The sequence below is a fragment of the Anarhichas minor genome, unplaced genomic scaffold, assembly GCF_050575085.1.
Source record: "Anarhichas minor isolate MPS153535 unplaced genomic scaffold, ASM5057508v1 ptg000136l, whole genome shotgun sequence".
NCBI classification, from domain to species: Eukaryota; Metazoa; Chordata; class Actinopteri; order Perciformes; family Anarhichadidae; genus Anarhichas; species Anarhichas minor.
The window spans coordinates 8089880-8109393 of NW_027466582.1; the positions used below are offsets into that span (position 1 = coordinate 8089880).

General features: G+C 38.1%; 2 protein-coding genes across 2 annotated transcripts; both read left to right on the plus strand.

Moving 5' to 3' along the window:
- Positions 1-296: 296 nt before the first annotated feature.
- LOC142941902 (hydroperoxide isomerase ALOXE3-like) lies at positions 297-18066 on the plus strand. The gene is made up of 14 exons (XM_076084027.1): positions 297-443; positions 1968-2172; positions 2314-2395; positions 2519-2641; positions 2796-2899; positions 4052-4224; positions 4372-4518; positions 4632-4835; positions 5499-5585; positions 5749-5915; positions 6036-6157; positions 6284-6384; positions 17570-17740; positions 17863-18066. Exons 1-14 carry the CDS (start codon positions 297-299, stop codon positions 18064-18066), a joined length of 2037 nt encoding a protein of 678 aa, XP_075940142.1.
- LOC142941837 (hydroperoxide isomerase ALOXE3-like) lies at positions 13781-17333 on the plus strand. Its single transcript, XM_076083947.1, has 6 exons — positions 13781-13827; positions 14215-14230; positions 14338-14541; positions 16756-16898; positions 17019-17140; positions 17251-17333. Exons 1-6 carry the CDS (start codon positions 13781-13783, stop codon positions 17331-17333), a joined length of 615 nt encoding a protein of 204 aa, XP_075940062.1.
- Positions 18067-19514: the final 1448 nt, after the last annotated feature.

Sequence of the window (19514 nt, forward strand, 5' to 3'; positions counted from 1 at the left end):
TGATATAAAAGTAGATTATCTACACTTGTAGTAATGTAAACAGGATAATCCTAGACAAAGTTAAGTGTTAAAAATGTTTTTTGATACCTGTTGACAAAAGAAATTGAGTTTAGAAAAACTATCAAAAGCTTTTGGTAAATACATTATTTACAAATATAAAAAGGTTTTGAACAAGTGGTATCAAAACATACATATACAGTGTCATTAATGCATTTTTACAGAGAATTGGAGCATTCACTCTGCAATTTAGAGATCTAAATCTGTTTATTTTTCTAGACAGTTTCCACAGACTGACCATGACTGAGTACAAGCTAGAGGTCACAACAGGTGACAAGCACAATGCAGGAACATGGGACCACATATTCATCACCTTATTTGGAACTGAAGGGCAGAGTGAGCGAACTGAGTTGGACAACTTTGGCATCGACTTTACAACTGGGACAGTAAGTTGAATCCTGTTGAACATCCTCAAATTAGGTCTGGGACAAAGTAATGTTTTTGTTCGTGCATACATATATGCTGGGGTAGTATTTGTCTTCATGACTAATTAAAGAAATGTTTACCTTTATGTAATTAATACACTTTAAGTTACTGTGAGGATCATTTTACTGGTTATGCAACCGTCTCAATTTAATACCGATGCCTCTATATGACCTACATAAGTAAATGAGACCATCAGCGAGAAAATTGGCTATTTCTATATAGTTATTGTTTATACTTTTCATTGGTCCCACTGGCACCAAGTCTGTCCAGTCTTGGCAGACATATGTTCTCTTTAGATGCTTGCCTATATCAACATACGTGCTGAACTGAGTTTGTTCAGCACAAATCTTTTGGACACAGTTTTATGTGACACTTATACATTTGATCCATACTTTTCTAAATTTAGTATATTAAATGTACGGACGAGTTCAGGTTCACATTTGGTTTTTCATAAGGTGCACCACACTAATTTATGAGTTGTCAAATTCTTCCTCAAGGTGTGGCCTATCGGACTAGATAGCCTGGAGCTCTACAGGGGGTCGAAGGGATCCTTCCCCGGGCATTGTGTTGCATTAAACAAGCTCTATTTTGATGCTAATTTATATACTCCGACACCTACAATCAAATTGCATGTATAATCATTTTTTAAAAATCAAGTGTGTAACACAAAAACTGGTTAACTTTACAGATTAATTATGAATTGACCCTTCACTAAACCCCACCCCCCTTGGTTACTGTTGCCTGTCAAAGTGGCGTTTTCAACACTATGGAAATAGAAAATAATTGTTCAGAAATATCAGAGAGAAGTAGACAGAAAGGACTACACTGTGCATTTGAGAGCTAACGTTACATTCACAATATAATTTGTTGGCTGAGTGTTGTGAATGAAGAGGAAATTATTATTATTATACAAATCGTGGGAAAAGCTCACCAGTCCCAATGCAAACGTCTACACCCCAAGTACAAACATAGACAGAAACAACACTGTTCATGCACAGCAGGGTAAGACAATATATTGTTTCTTTTAGCTAAGTTAACATTTAACGTGTAACACCAACACCATGCAACTTAAAATCACGCACTAAAAACACAATCTAATGGCATTTCATCTTTGTGGTGCTACAGTCACATAATACATTTAAATTGAGTTGTCAGAGTCTAACTCATTGCTTTTTAAAAGCTGGAATTTCAAATATTACCAGACAGGATTTGTTCTATAAAGGGCTTTTACTAACCAGTTGGCATGGTTGTCTATCACCATGTACTTAGATGATGATCAAGGTTTCTAAATGTTTTTATATCAAAATAACTATTTAAGAAGACTGTCCGGTCTGTGTGGACGTTTGTACTCCTTAGACACTTACGTATATCATGTTATATTAAATATTATCAGTTAAATGTGTATTGACAACACTCTAACATACATGTTAAACTGTATTATAATGTATTTGTTTGTTTAAATTCATATTAATCCTTATTTCCAGACAGGGAATTACACCATGAGCACCAATTTGTCTCTGGGGAAACTTCTGCTGGTCAAGGTGGAGAAAGATCCTTCTTTGCACCTCCCAGAAAATGAGTGGTACTTCTCCAAAATAGTGGTGACGACTCCTGAAGGAGAAGCCATTCTTTTCCCCTGTTACAGATGGATCTCCAGAGGAGAACTGGTGGAGCTGAGAGGCGGGAGAGGTCTGCTTCAAGTTCCCAAAATATTTGATTAAAGATACTTGAGATTTATAGATATCACTACTTTTCACACGTTTGTTTTGTTGAGTTTGTCAATTTTGTCTTTTAAAACTTTACTGATGTTATGTTATTTTCATGCCTCAGCCTTGAAGGTTTTTGAGGAGGACCATCCCATGTTGATTGACCATCGCAAACAGGAGCTGATACTCAAGAAGAGCTTTTACCAGTAAGTTTTTATGTGTGCAGTACAGTATGTACCGAAGCTGCTTTTATAGTCTCAGAAGTTCATCTGGAGAAAATTATACGTGCCTTTTGCTAACTTTGTTTTTTTTGTGGGTTTGTTTTTCAGGTGGAAAATTTTGGCTGAAGGACTATCTCACATCAACCAGTTCAATTATACGTCTGAGCTCCCAGCTGAAATCAGCTTCTCCAGGTCCAAATCAAACGAAGTACATGGTGTGCAAAGGACAGCGTAGGTCTACATAATATAAAATGGACACAACCAGGCTCGATTATAGTCACATTTGTTATGTTTTGAGACAAAAAGTAAATTTGAAACAATAATATCAGTATAATGTTTAATCATGTATTCTGGATACTTTTTTTTTTACCATGTCTTACTTCAGTGGTATTGAACTCATGCTCAAGGGGCTGCTTGGATCTAATGAACAATGGGAAAGCATTGAAGACATGAAAAACATCTTCCGGTGGAAAAAGACAACTATGTCAGGTAGATTGTTTTTCCCCATTATCCACATCTGCAGCACAACTCACAAAAATAATGTCATTGTCATCATTTCATAAGAACTGAATATGAGCATTTGGCAGACACTATCATCAGTTCCAATGTAACAACAGTTCTTTCTACAACACTGCTTGATACTAATACAATATGTATGAAAGCACTTTAAGAAAAGTTGATACACGGCACTAATATATCTGTAATCCATCTAAAATGTAAAATCATCCCAAAATGTAAACCCAAGGAACACTTCTAACTAGAAAGGTGCACTCAGCAGAGTGTAGATATCAGCTAGGTGTGTCTAAACAACTGAATACAACCCATAATTGGCTATCCCCCCCCCCCATTTAGACACGTAAACACACTTCATTCAATCTCGATAACGAGTGTAGTGTACCAGGCAATCTGCTCAAAGTCGTCATATGCAATGCTGTTTGACTGCGTAGCAGCAGCTGAGTGGCGCCGATGTACTCAGCTGTGTGTGTACTATAGTACCGTTAGCTGTTAGCCAAACTGCCTATAGGCTGTGTAATCACCAGCAGCCCTTCCTGGGGTACTACGTGTAGTAGTAAGTGAGGAGTCAGCAAGCAGTCAATGGTAATATAAAACAGGCAAAAAAAGGTGTTTTAAGAAAGCATGAGTCACCACTGCCACAACTGGGCACCCAAAACATTATGCTGTTTCCAGCAGTAGAATGTGAGATTAGGTCACACACGCGCACACACCCACACGCACAGATGATAATATAATAATTTCCTAAAATATGTATTTGGTATAACATTTATTGTATAGTTATGATTATGAACTTACTTTGAAATATGGTCTAATAAAAAAGGTTCAATCATTTAAAGAAACAACAGAAGCCCTGTGTGATAGCACCATTCCAACATCTATTGTCAGTTTTGAATGAAATTATACTGTATCTTAAATATCAATGACATAATGTTCTCCATTAAAATTAGTTAACAATTAGATAGATTGGATGTTGTTCCTGTTGGGTAAAACAATTCATTTTCTACAAAGTAGAAATCTCTCAGGAACAAACCAGCAATGACTATGATCAACATGTACTTCAAAAAAGTTAGACATTACACAGATATTTAGATATTATATTAAATATCATATTTGCAATTCTTCCAGAGTATGTTTCAGAACACTGGAAGGAAGATGACTTTTATGGATCCCAGTTTCTGAACGGAGTCAATCCCAATATGATCAAGCGCTGCTCAGAGCTTCCCCGAAACTTTCCAGTCACAGAGGAGATGGTGAAGCCGTTCCTGGAAAAAGGAAGCTCTCTGCAGAAGGAGCTGAAGGTATGAAAGCAGAGTGGCTTTACTTTGGAGATAATCTTTGCTTTTGGAGACGATATTTGTGTTTCATCCCAATATCACATCTCTTGGATCTGTGAAACCTATTGATGTCTTAAACACTTCTTCCCTCTGTCTTTCGTTCCCATACAGAAAGGCAATATATTCCTCTATGACCAGAAGAGGATGGATGGAATACCCACTAGACTAGACAATAATGATAAACCTCTGCACGTGACTCCTGGTCTCTGTTTGCTCTACGTGAACCCAGAAAAAAAACTGATGCCCATTGCAATACAGGTCTAGTCACATGATCATATTACATTCCACAGTACATTACTATGTTTCCAAAAGTCCAGTTGCACTATTTAACAAACAAAAACTAAATATGTTTTTTTAAAATCAAATTCCAGTTGCATCAAAAACCTTCTGAGCTGAACCCCATCTTCCTGCCCAGTGACCTGGAAACTGACTGGCTGCTTGCCAAGATGTTTATTAGAAATGCTGATTGCATGGATCATCAAGCAGTCGAACACCTCGTGAAAACTCACTTCCTGGCAGAGGCCTATGCTGTCGCCACTCTCCGCAGCTTCTCTGTGATTCATCCCCTCTATAAGGTGCTGATGTACTTCTTTTAGTTATTCCCTTGATCTGAAATTATGATCTGACTTTTTGTTGATGAAGTTTTTTAAGATATGATCAATGACAAATCTACAAATTTCTTGCCAGAATTTCTTGGTGTGAAAAGAAAAATGCCAAAATATGTATATCTGAATATTCATCACAGAAAGAGCAGTCTGTGTTTGTGTCTTTTTAGAATATCTGCATGTAGTGATTGGTAGGGTAATAATCATGAATAATTATGAAAGACACTTCCTTAAACGTATAAACTGAGTATAAACACCCTATCCTTCCAATATATTACATTAACAAAACCATTCCAATATGCCATGACATATGAAAGTATAGCCATAGTCTTGTATAGAAAAGACAGCACATTGAAAGGCACATCAAACAGAGACGCTTTTCCTGAGTAAATCAATTGTGTTTGTCTTTCTAGTAAGCGACGGTCTTAATAGTGCAGACCAAGATATGTTTGGGAGTCCAGCCCCACCATTTTATTTAGATAACTGTAATGTTCTATCCAAAATAAGATTTGAAATGAGAATGTTAGCTTACGGATTACTTTGGTGATCAACACAAACAAGATGTGCTGCCTGTTGTTTACTCAAATAAGCATTGTAACATGACTTTTAAAATATTTCCCTTTGTCTGATCAGCTGCTGTTTCCACACTTCCGGTACACTCTGCACATAAACACTGGAGGCCGCAGAAATCTTTTTGGACCTGAAGGCGCTTTAAGTAAAGTACGGCTCTGTAAAATACATATTTCTGAATATTCCAACTACTCCAATTAGATTGCACCATTGCAAGACACATTTTTAGCCTTTGATTTTTTAACAATGCATAATTATTTTATTTCAAGAAATGTGTCTCATGGTAACTATTTGTGCATTATTGATTTATTAGAGTTCACTTGGATATGACGGACTGACGGAGCTCATGAGAAGGGCTCTCTCTGAAACGACCTACAGCACCCTCTGTCTGCCAGAGAACATCACTGAACGAGGACTGGAATCCATCCCCAACTTCTACTACAGAGATGATGGCCTGAAGCTGTGGAACATCATCAACAGGTTATCTTTCAATAAATATCACATCTGTCCAGACCGATTTATTCTACAAGCAACAGCTGAGAGTCTTTCAGTCTTGTTCACATACAAACATTTGAAATCTAATTATTTTGTGTTCACTAGGTTTGTGAAGGCAGTAGTGGAGTACTACTATCCCTCAGACAGTGAAGTATGTAAAGACACTGAGCTGCAGGAATGGATCAGTGAAATATTCACACATGGCTTCTTAGGAAACACAGCCTCAGGTATTTAACCCATGCTGTGACGTCATTTGTAAACACAAGATATATAAAATCTTAATAGTAGCCTTTAATATTTAACGAAGATAAGGATTGCCAATAATTAACTCACAGTAATTGTGCTACCAACAGGGTTTCCAGCAAGCTTTCAAACTGTCGAGGAGGTGATCAAATTCATCACCATGCTGATCTTCACAGTGACGGGTCAACATGCTGCTGTAAACAATGGACAGGTAATTAGTTGGGACAATGGAATATGTATTGATGTTTGATCAAGTGTAAGTTTGTTTTAACAATTCAAATGTATGAACATTTGGCAGGTCTGCAATCTGGTTATTATTCATTCCATTTCTTTCTTTCTTCCCAATGTAGATTTACATAATAATTTATGTAATGTTTGACATTAAAATAAGTTTACAGAATTTGTTTTCCATCGAAGTTGTTAAATATTGAAATTTCTCTCATAACTTAGTTCGACCACTATTCCTGGGGGCCAAATGAGTCACTCCTGCTGATGAAACCTCCTCCAACCACTAAGGGGCAGTCAAGCATGAAGACTATTTTGGATACCCTCCCAGATGTTGGCGACACAGTCAGCTTTGCAGCAATGGTTTGGCTACTTTCAGCGAAGTACACTGACGAGGTAGGTTTGGTGATGATTAGGGGTGGGGGAAAAATCAATACAGCATAGTATCGCGATATTTTGCGTGGCGATATTGTATTGATACATGGACGCCAATTATCGATCTTTTATTATATAAACTATTAAAAAAAAATATATATATATATATATATATATATTTTTTTTTTTAGAAAAATCAAATCAATTACTTTTTCAGTCCACTATATGGTGCTGAGTTATTTTCTGGTGAGGTCAGCAAAGGTCCCTGGTCAGCGTGATTGATAGGAAGTTGGTCAAAACAAAGATAGAGACATCTGGCCTCACAACGGGGGTTAAATCTGCCAACAGTTGCCAGGCTCATGGGGGAGAGTGCAGCGCATAACTGTCTCTCTGCCCTTGACGACCACGCATCGCAAGTTATACTGAGTTATATAACTCCTATATCCTAATTATATAAGTTATAGTTCATATACTGAGTCCACACGTTTGCATTTAGTTAAGTTGGACTATGTAGTAATACAAACAGTTCAGTTTGTCAGGTGCATGCAACATTCATGACATTGTTGGTCAGTCTGTCTGCTTGACAATCCTATTGTGCTGCAATAGAAATGATTGAAGTGAGATGAACAGACTGAAAACTTTATCTTATTAGACAAAACATGTTGACACAGTTTTCCTTTGGGGACATAATTTGAAGTAGAAAAAAGTAATAAATCGCAATAAATCGCAGTGTCGTGATAATATCGTATCGTGACCCAAGTATCGCGATAATATCATATTGCGGGATCTCTGGTGATTCGCACCCCTAGTGATGATAAACATTCATTATAGCTCGTCCACATTTGAAGTGTTTAAAATAAATCGCACCAGGCACAATACTGTGTCAATCTGATTTACTGTTTGATTTTGTGCTTTTGGCAGGTTCTCATGGGTTCATACCCCGATGAACGATTCCAAGAGCCTGCTCTAAAGCAGATGATGAAGGAATTCCAAACAGAGTTGTCCAACCTCACTGAAGCAATTTCAACAAGAAACTTGCAGCTTGACATACCCTACATATACATGCAGCCTTCTGAGATTGAGAACAGTATTGCTATTTAGCTCAGCCTGATAAGCCTTTTTTATCTCTCTGTATTAGGCAACAATATCAATACCTTTTTAACACCTGTCTTGCATGCTGGGTTGTGGGTTAAACTCTGGAAGACTATACTCTAGGCTGTATCATGTTAAGTCAGCATATGATAGGGTACCTGTATCTTGAATTATGTTTTACATATGTTGAGGAATACCCTAAATGAGCAGGTTTGGAAGTACATGTTTCAGCTTGGACTCATGATATGCATCAAAGAGGCCAAAGTCCAAAACAGCAAATATCTGCTGAGCGGTAATAACACATTGTGATGATTCTCTGAAGAAATCAGTAAAAGGTATGGATCTAAACCATCCCGGCCAGCTAATTTCCTGATGTATATCTTTTTTAGACCATCCTGTTTATTCATTAAAAGGTGTAAAGTTAAACTTAAAAGGTAACTTTTCTTGAGAGTCAGAAGAATTTTTAAGACGAGGAATCAGACACACTTTTTCCCAGTCACATAAATAAAGAATGTGTAAAAATGCTTGCTCACAAAAAGATAAAAAAATGTTCGTGCTCATAATACTTAATTTTAGCTTAATTTAAGGTTCTCACCGCAGCAATTACACAGTGATTGCTGACATCATTTGCAAATACAACAGAGGCTTTATATTTGTGTGGAGCAATAGTTAAAAAAAAGTCAAGGAGCGTTGACTTTTTTTGGGATGTTTACGATAGGACCGTGTCGGTGACTGTAATTTGTGTTAGATGTACAGAGTCACAAAAACGTGTAAAAGGATCAGAGACAGGAGCCAACCAATCCCAATTTAGGTCTCCTTTAAAAAATACAGCTCATTGTAATTCACTGTAGACTAAAGATTGTTAACAGTGAACACAATGTATCTTTTGGTGCAGAAGGAAGTCTCTCGCATCCCACAATTGTCATAATGCTACACTGTAATGAATTGCTGGAAGGGGGGTGAATTTTGACTATAAGAGTAATCTGTGAAAAGTAATACATTGGATTTGTTTAGATTTGTTGAACTTGTTTAATGTTGGCTTGTGCTTATTAAAACACTTCCCGCTGGGTTGCAACTTCAATTCGCCGTCTCTTCTCGTCATTTTGCCACAACAATTTACGGTAGATTTTCAACGGCATCTTACAGTATTTCATAATAACTGTAAAATACAGTGAAATGTTCATCCCTCGCATGTAAATTAACAGTCAATTCTGTCAATTAAAAATAACAGCATACTACTGTAATTTATCAGCATAATACAGTATTTTCTGTGAAGTGGTGGAAATACGCTTCACTATACAAGTTCAGTGAATCACAATCCATCTACATCGTACTGTCTATTTTAGGTTAATGTACCTGTAATGACGATAGAATATTTTTTATTATTCAAACTGTTCATTGCCTAAAAATCGTTTTTGAGTGACAAGACGTGACCGACTGCTCCTGAACGTGACTTTGGAGCACAGCTTCAGTTCATCCTTCTGAGCACAGCCATGTGGAGATCAACCGAGGAGCCGAGGTAACTTAAGCTTATCACCCGAAATTCAAAGTCTCCAGTATTGTTTTGTCTTCATGGTTATTGAACTGTTAACATGTAAGTGTCAGGATCCCTGTCTGACCCATTGTGTGTTAACCTCTGTTTCCCCCCAATCTCCTCTCCTCATGTGTCTGTCATTCCCCTGTTTGTTTTGTTATGCCATGTGATTGGTGTTGTTTTCTCGGGCCTGCCTCCAGACACCTCCCATTGCCACAGCCCTGATGGATGCACAGCTGCGGACAATCTGGCTCGTTACCCGGCAGCATATCAACCCTGGTCTTGCAGGCCTGGGTTGTCGGTCCGTATTGTCTTCTGCCTCGGTAGCCTCCGGCGCCGGTCCGTAAATTGAACCGCCATTGTCTATTCCCGGACTAACCTCTCTGCTACGGGTGTAGAGTAGTGATGGTGAGATGAAGCTTCATGAAGCATTGAAGCTTTCCATCCAATTGATTCACACATGGGTCAAAGCTTCATGGTGCTTCATTTGCTCTACTGTGCCATCAAGTGGACAATAAATGTAAAACAGGCAGAGTGATTATAATGACACCATGGCTTTGGTGTGTGAAGCATTGAATTGAATAAATGAATGAATGATGTTTGTGATGCAAATACATAACTTATGAACTTATTAATATGGTGTCTGTCTTTATGATACAATGGTGGGGTCAAAAGGGAAAGTGGAAACAAATTGGGGAGAGGGTTGTGATGTGAAAAGTAAAAAAAAAAAAAGAGTTAAAAATAGGACTTTATTGTCTTATACATGTACGAAGTTTGACGGCAACATTTAACAGATTGTAGTGAAGGATGGAACCGCCGACCTAGCGGTTACCGGACTACCCTCTCTAACCATTGAGCTACGGCCATATATGCTTGTGTTTCTTGGTTTGTGACTCTACTTACCTTACTAGGGACAAAATGCAACACCTAAAACATTTTATTCATTTAAAAGCATTTTATTCATTTTTATTTAAAAATAACAACTTTTCCACAGTGCTGGGCTTCAGGCTTCTGATTATTTTGCCTGCTTTAGAAAACACCCTTTCACAGGCACAGATGAAGCTGGGGTACAGAGAATAGTTTGCAAACAAACGCGCAATAAAGTCAGAAGTACACAAAATGTGAGGGGGGATCATTGCGTTTCGCTGCCCCTTATATTTCGAATCGCACGCCAAACCCGTGAACCATTTCCTGAATCAGTCACGTGGTATGGCCGGCTCGCGAGGCTTCGAACGTCACCACATACAACACAAGCCTCGATACGCGCTTCACAAAAATCGTCCTGGATTACTCGACACAGGCTTCGAAGCCTCGACACGAAAGGTCACATCACTAGTGTAGAGTACTGATCGATCTGCGTACTCTCCGGTGTCGAGCCACGGGACTCACACCGTCGATCTGCCTGCCCTCCGGTGTCGGACCACGGGCTCCACACCTTCCTGACCTCTTACTCCGGCTAAATGAAAACTGTTACACCGGACTCTGTCTCCTGTGGTCTTGTGTTGGGAAAAAATCGAAATGACTAATTAGTATGCGTTTAATAATTAGTGAATGTTATACATTTAACATAGGCTCATGTCCTCTGTAGTGTTTAAGGCCTGTGTCCTTGTGTGAACTTTCACTGACACATTTCTCAGCAAATGTTTAGTCTATTAAGAAGCAGTTGATTGCCGAAAGAACACTTCAGCTGTTTGTCCTGAATAAGAATGATAATAAACTTGTAGAAAGCGTCAATGCTTACGCAGGGCTGATTTGCGACCATGATTTACGAGAAAGTGACCTTTGTACTAGAACGAATTGTTAAAGTATCCAGATATGTAGACGCCTCTGTGAAACGGAAAATGTGTATGTGTTACCCTGTGCCAGCCCACTGCATGTTGTTTACTTAGTATAAATACCAGAGACTCGGAGACAGATCTTCGAGCGGTCTTGATGTACATTCTGTATGTGAATCAACCCTCTCTCCTTCTTTGCAAAGAATAAATGTCCAATGATGAATGATTTTTACACCAATCTTGCGTGAATTTTTCTAACACAATGGTCCTTCGAGCCGGATCTCAATACCTCTACTTCTCTTCAGCTTTGAACCTGAAACCTTGCACGGGATAGTCCAGGACTCTTGACAAAGACCTCCGCCTGATTCTCACACGAGAATCCTTTGGTAAATTGAGAGGGCAGGATTTTGCTGAAGGGGAACGGAGTGACGAGATCCTTTTGGTGAACCAGACTGGTGAGAATCATTTCTTTTGGAAAATCCGGACGTATTCCTTTTTTATGCCACTAGAACTAAAAAAGAGGTAACTTGAGTTTTAGCACTAAAACGGACGTATTCCTTTTTTATGACACTAGAACTAAAAAAGAGGTAACTGAGTTTTAACGCTGAAACAGACTAATTCCTTTTTATGACACTAGAACTAAAAAGAGAGTGTGTACAAATAAGTAAACTGAGGGAGGATTGAGATTCCTCCTTCTTCTTCTTCTTTTTACTACAAAAATCAAATACAAATAAATTAAATTAAAAACATTAGTAAACTGAGGGGGGATTGAGATTCTTCTTTTTACTATAAAATAAAAAAATATATAATAAAAAAGGGGGGGATTGAGATTTGAGATTCTTCTTCTTTTTACAAAAAATAAAAAAATATATAATAAAAAATAAAGAATAAAAAATAAATAACTAGGAAGCTAAGAGAGAGATTTTCCTTTCTTTCACTATACAATTTGAAATAATAACTATACTAAATAGAGTATGGGGCTAATACTAGCAAAGAGAGTAAAGATGATACTTTAAAGGGAGAGATTAAATACATGAGGAAAGTGTTAACGTGACTAATTCTCCTGATTTATATCCAAGCGTACATCTTTGTGAGGTGGTGTGCGGGGGACAGCCTCCTCCGAATGTTCCCCCACCCTCTGCTTCACCCCCAGATCTTCCACAGGCAGCGGAGCTTGTTCAGACTTCACGGGCTCCCAACCATCCGAAAACTCCTAAAAATGCAACGGGATATGTAGTAGTGACAAATAATAACCAGATGAGGGATTTGAGGAAGTATGGTATGGAAGAGAGAGTGAGATAGAAAAGTTATGTATGCCAAGAGGGAAAGACAGAAATGTTTAAGTAAAGTGGACTGGAAAGGATATAGTATGTGAAAAAGGAAAGCACAAGTAAGAGAATGAAAGAGATTAAGGAAAATGCTGCACAGCAAGAATAAAAAACGTATTGGATAAAACAAAACTGCAAAATAAACACAATTTCTGGAAATGACCTGAGGGCAAACTAATATTACCTAAGCCTTTATATAGATATACGGCTCTTTTGAGCCATGGGTTGGACCGTGTCTCAACAGGTGGGAAGGTATCTATGATAAAGAGGGTCTTTGCAGCATATGGTTTCAAAAACGACTAAAAACATTTTTTTGCAAAATATAATCCATTTCAACATATTTGCATGGATTTCATTGAACTAAACTAATATGCAGAGAAGAAATATTGTTTGACAATAATTGACAGATACTCTAAATGGATCGAGATGCTATTACGGAAGCAAAAGCTTTGACTAAAGACATAATACATGTGTTTAACGGTTTGAAATACCAGTAATAAAATATTGTGAAACTGATATACATTTTGTAAACAAAGTAATAAAACATTTGGCTGAGGTATTTGGAATAAACATGAAATATCATTGCTCTTATCACCCACAGTCAGCAGGGTTGATTAAAAGAACAAATGGTACAATTCAATCAAAATTAAGAAAATACAGCAGAATATAAATAGAATATAATATAATAATATATGAGAATATAAATACGCATTGTAAAAAGGTGAACCAATTGTCCGCAACAAAATAGTGGCACTGATAACTCTTAATCTTGGGGCACCTGTTTCCTCTGGGTGTGTCTGGAAGGACAAGGATTTAAAAGCCTCTGGGGCCATTTGTCTGACCAGTGAAGATATTAACACGCTCAGAGGGGTTAGTGGTGTCTGTAAGAATCAAAAGGGCTCAGTGGTAAAACTAACATCGCGGAAATTGATAAATTTAGACATCCAGGGCTATGTGGGATAAGGGGAACTATGTTTTGCTTTAGCGGCTTTAATAATAATTAGTCCAATATTATGGTGGGAAGTTAGGCAGATAAAATTGACAATTAATTAATAAAAATACGAACATTACACGCTCGGAACAATTCTGTTTCGCCTGACACCAGAAAATGACCAAACAGGTTTCAAATGTGCCTTACAAATTGTTTTCTCCTCCTCAAACTGTCTAGTAGCGACGGTTGTGTCACTCTGCACTATCTGTTGCCACATGTTAAAACAAAATGCCACCCTGTTTCTCCCCCGATGCAGCAAACTATGTAGAACATCACACAGACGGCTGATGGATATGGACGATGCCCAGGGCTGGCACCTGGTGGTTCTGTGGAGGTAAGCTAAGCAGTGGAGTGGAACTCGTGCCTTGGCACAGTTGGTGAGGTCATTCTATGCATTGCCTATGGATGGCTCCTCCCTGCGTAACCTCCTAGAGACAGACCACGACCATAAAGGTCAGCCCATCTGGCAGTTTCAGTCAGTCTGTGTACATAGATGACATTGGGGTCCCTAGGGAAAATCAAATTGCTGCGGGGTTTGAGACAGTACTATTTTGGTAGGCAACAATACGTAGAGGGGTCAAGACGTGCTGCTGGCGGAGAGGGGAGGGGTCTACAAAAATGTTTGGTTCATCTTGATTGTACTTTCATACCATGTTTGAGGAAACTACTACAGTGATGAATTGATGTTGACATGACTAAACAAACTCCAGTGTACTTACAGATTTCCCAGCAGGATGGTGAGGAGCTGGGAAGTGACGATTACACTGAACTGTAAAGTAATAATGATTCGTATGTCGAAAATTAAGACTTTTTATTTATTTATTTATTTTTAATCAAATTCCAGTTGCATCAACAACCTGCTGAGCTGAACCCCATCTTCCTGCCCAGTGACCTGGAGACTGACTGGCTGCTTGCCAAGATGTTTATTAGAAATGCTGATTCCATTGATCACCAAGCAGTCCATCACCTCATGAAGACTCACTTTCTGTCAGAGGTCTATACTGTCGCCGCTCTCCGCAGCTTCTCTGTGATTCATCCCCTCTATAAGGTATGATTACACAGCAGAGGTCGGAGTGCTGTGGCACTTCTTTTACCTATTCCCTTGATCTGAAATGATGAACTGACTTTGTATTATTGATTTTCCAGTTATATTTTTAGGCGTTGTATTTCGTTACCAGAGAGTTGAAAAAGAGATGAGGAATGCATTCAATAAAGGTTCCCGGGTCAAACGCGAAGACTTTATTTTGAATTTATATTTCATGTTGATCCCAGAATAGTCACATAACATTACAATTTAAAAAATGTCTATTGAATGATTCACAGATAATATATGAATAAATAAATATTACCAGAGAGCAATAAAGAAGAAAAAAGCTGGCCCAGCACAAGACTCACATCTGAGCCTTAGTGTATATTGCATGTTATTTGTTCGATCTAATTCCCCTACTTTTCAAATATAGTATCAGTTTTCAACAACTTATTTGTAGTATTAATGGTTAGCCTCCTCAAAGCCTGGGAGACGTAGTGGGAAACAAATTCTTCCTACTGGGAGTCGGCTTGGTTGGGGCAATCTCTTCTTTCTCATGTTCAAAGAAAAATTAAGCAATAAAATAATGGCTTACAAGATTTCTTGAAAATGAATCGTTTCAGGCTCTTGAACGGGATGAACCTTGTCAATAGTCACTAGAAGCCTGTCGGTTTGTTAAAGGTTGAAGCAGCACCCAGTGTGTACAGAAGGAACATTCTAGCTACTGCTTGAAAGAAAAAGGGAAACGTAAATCTGAAAAAAGGAAATTTGGATTCTGTTAAAAATGCCTCAAGACAATGTAGTTTAAAATGTTGTTTATTTAGTATGCTACCACATCAATCCACTGCTTTACTGCCAGTTGTCCTCACACTCACCAAGGCAATGTCAATTTTATTTTCTGGTTGTTGATTGGTTAAGGAGGACGTCCTCATTTGGAGTGTCACTTTTACAAGTTTTTGCCAACACCAGATTGGTATGATACAAAAATGGAGTACATTAAATGAAATAAGAGTTCACCTATCAAACTTCCTTTTATAAATGATATCTAGGGTTGTCGATACCACTCATTGTCATGATAATTTTGAAAGCAATCAGTCTGAATGTTGTAAACATAAAATATGTTTACAGCCACACAAGAGCAGATGGTCATGAAGCTACATGTATCTAAAAAAGTCTGCCCTTGAAGCGTGAAAAAATGTTTCACTTCATTTCAGATGACAAGTTTGCCAATGTGCGTTTTTGATGTTATGTTAGTCCAGTCTGACCACTTTCTTTGACCACATCTACTGTATATGGGATGTTGCCCTTCTGATATAGTCATTTAGTCTGGAAACAAAATTTGTGTATGATTCTCCAGATTTATTTACAGTGAACCTCGCCCTCCAGCATTTGAGTATCTTTTAGACTCGTCTAGAAAAGAGCACATTGAAAGGCATTAAACAGTAAACCAATAGTGTATGTGTTCCTTCTAGTAAGCAACCGTCTTAATAGTGCAGACGAAAGATATATTGGTCTTTGTAAGATATTTACAAAGACTGTGGTTTTATTTTCTGAGAGTTACCTTTTTACTCAGTATTCCATTTTTTAGCTTTTGAAGTGACAGTGAACTTGTTAGAGAACAAGAACTTTGCATCCATCAGGGTTTACTCTTGTAAAAGGAAAAAAAGCACTTGAAGAAAGCCGGTTTTCAACACAAACAAGATGTGCTGCCTGTTGTTTGCTCAAATAAGCATCGTAACATGACTTTTAAAATATTTCCCTTTGTCTGCACAGCTGCTGTTTCCACACTTCCGGTACACTCTGCACATAAACACTGGAGGCCGCACGTCTCTTTTTGGACCTGACGGGGCTTTAAGTAAAGTACGGCTCTGTAAAATACATATTTCTGAAAATTCAAACTACTCCAATTAGATTGCACCATTGCAAGATGACATTATAGCCTTTGACTTTTTAACAATGCATAAGCCTTTTATTTCAAGAAATCTGTCTAATGGTAACCATTTACCTAGGCCTAAACTCATGTCCTAGGCCTGCTTTTATGCCATGTTTTAATTGTGTACTTTGTTTTTTGTGTTCTTAAATGTAAGATTTTGGCCCTTATATGGTCACTTTGTATTATTTATGATTCCACTCCTGTTAAGCACTTTGTGACTGTCTGTGAAAAGTGCTTTATAAATAAATTGTACTTACCATTTGTGCATTACTGATTTATTAGAGTTCACTTGGATATGACAGATGGTGCTCATGGCAAAGGCTCTCTCTGAAACGACCTACAGCTCCCTCTGTCTGCCAGAGAACATCACTGCACGAGGACTGGAATCCATCCCCAACTTCTACTACAGAGATGATGGCCTGAAGCTGTGGAACATCATCAACAGGTTATCTTTCAATAAATATCACATCTGTCCAGACCGATTTATTCTACAAGCAACAGCTGAGAGTCTTTCAGTCTTGTTCACATACAAACATTTGAAATCTAATTATTTTGTGTTCACTAGGTTTGTGAAGGCAGTAGTGGAGTACTACTATCCCTCAGACAGTGAAGTACGTAAAGACACCGAGCTGCAGGAATGGATCAGTGAGATATTCACACATGGCTTCTTAGGAAACACAGCCTCAGGTATTTAACCCATGCTGTAAATGCGAGATATATAAAAACGTAATAGTAGCCTTTAATATTGAAGATAAGGATTGCCAATAATTAACTCACAGTAAGTGTGCTACCAACAGGGTTTCCAGCAAGCTTTCATACTGTCGAGGAGGCGATCAAATTCATCACCATGCTGATCTTCACAGTGACGGGTCAACAGTAATTAGTTGGGACAATGGAATACAGTAGTTAATAGTTAATTCTCATCAAAAAGATCTCAAATACAAACCGTAAAGGGTTAATCAGTCACCGTGATTAATGGACTACTTTTTGGGACTGGTCCATGCAGCAGTCGTGAATTCCCAATGTAGATTTCTGCAATATTTGATACAAAACTAATTCAATAAACTTATTTTAATGTCAAAGTTGTTACATATTGAAATTTCTCTCATAACTTAGTTCGATTACTACTCCTGGGTGCCAAATGAGTCACTCCTGCTGCGCAAGCCTCCTCCAACCACTAAGGGGCAGTCAAGCATGAAGACTATTTTGGATACCCTTCCAGATGTTGGCAACACAGTCAGCTTTGCAGCAATGGCCTGGCTACTTGAAGAGAAGTTCACTGACACGGTAAGTTTGGCGATGATAAACGCTCATTATAACACGTCCACATTTTAAATGTTTAAAATAAATTGTACCAAGCACAATATTGTGTCAATCTGATTTACTGTTTCGTTTTGTCCTTTTGTCAGATTCCCATGGGTTCATACCCCGATGAACGATTCCAAGAGCCTGCTCCAAAGCAGATGAAGGAATTTCAAGCAGAGTTGTCCGACCTCAGTGAAGCAATTTCAACAAGAAACCTGCAGCTTGAAATACCCTACAGATACCTGAACGCTACTCGGATCGAGAACAGTATTACTATTTTGCTCAGCCTGATAGCTGTATCATGTTAAGTCAGCCTATGATAGGGTACCTGTATGTTTTACATAGACATGTGTTGAGGAATACCCTAAATGAGCAGTTTTGAAAGTACATGTATCAGCTTTCACTCAGAGGCCAAAGTCCAAAACAGAAAACATCTGCTGAGCAGTGATGACACATTGTGATGATTCTCTGAAGAAATCTTTAAAAAAATATAGATCTAAATAATCAATGCCAGCTAATTTCCTGATGTTTACCCTTTTTAAAGCATCCTGTTTATTCATTAAAAGGTAAAATTCATTTTCTTGAAATTCGGATGAATTTTAAAGGCCAGGAATCAGACACTCAGTCACATAAATAAAGAATGTGGAAAAATGCTTGCTCACAAAAAGAATAAAAGAGTTTCGTGCTCATAATACGTGATTTTAGCTTGATTTAAGGTTTTCACCGCAGCAATTAGGTAGTGATTGCTGACGTAATTTGCAAATACAGCAGAGGCTTTATATTTGTATGGAGTATTAGTTTAAAAAAAAAGTCAAGGAGCGTTGACTTTTTTTGGGATGTTTACGATAGGTTTTCATAGATCGCAACTCCTTTTATCACAGAGATCAGTGCGGAAGATGTTCTCGCCATCCATATTAATATGACCGTCTGAAGTAAATCTACACAACAATTCTGCATTCACATGTAGAATCTGTAGGAACAAAAGCGTTCTGATTGTGTTTGCAGTATACGAGTATTATTGACCAATCACGTTCAAGCAGACTTTAGTTGAATGCAGGCAAACAGTCTGTGTGGAGAGCAAAAGAGGCGGAACGCATTGACCGAGATGCAATCTCTGAACCCACCGGCTTTTGTCTGACGACGATTTCGCTTTTTCTTTGTTTAAAATCAGCTTGTAAACAATCGTTTCAATCTTTCAACTCAAACTCCAGTCTTGAATCTAAAAGTGCTAATCGGACTAAACAATGAGCAGCCCTCTTTGCCCCGAGGTTTATCTTTCGTCAGACCGATAGCCGATGGGTTCCAAGACTGACTGTCGATACTCCTTGTTTTCATTCAGTGATTTTTTTTAGTTTGCTGCTCTCCTTTTCTGATAACCTTCACCAGGGATGGAGATTTGAATTAAATGCACTCTAAACAAATGAAGGTTAAATATACTGTAAACAATTTGATTTGACGCTCAGTGATTACGTTGTTTTCAGGCACACGCATCTTGCGCCAGCTGTAGGCCTATAAACCACGCTTTAATAAAGTGGCAATCTTGATGATTTTAATGGACATTAATTAAATCTCAGTTAAGTCACAAATTGCAGAATAAGGTAACACAATGGTGACTGAGCCTATGGCCCACTAATGAAAGTATTGCAATATTTCTATATTTGCAGTGTTACAAATTGGGTGTCTGTAGTGACATTGCTAGACAAAATGATTGTATCGCCGTTCACAGAGCAGCTACCAGTGGTTAATTCAACATTGG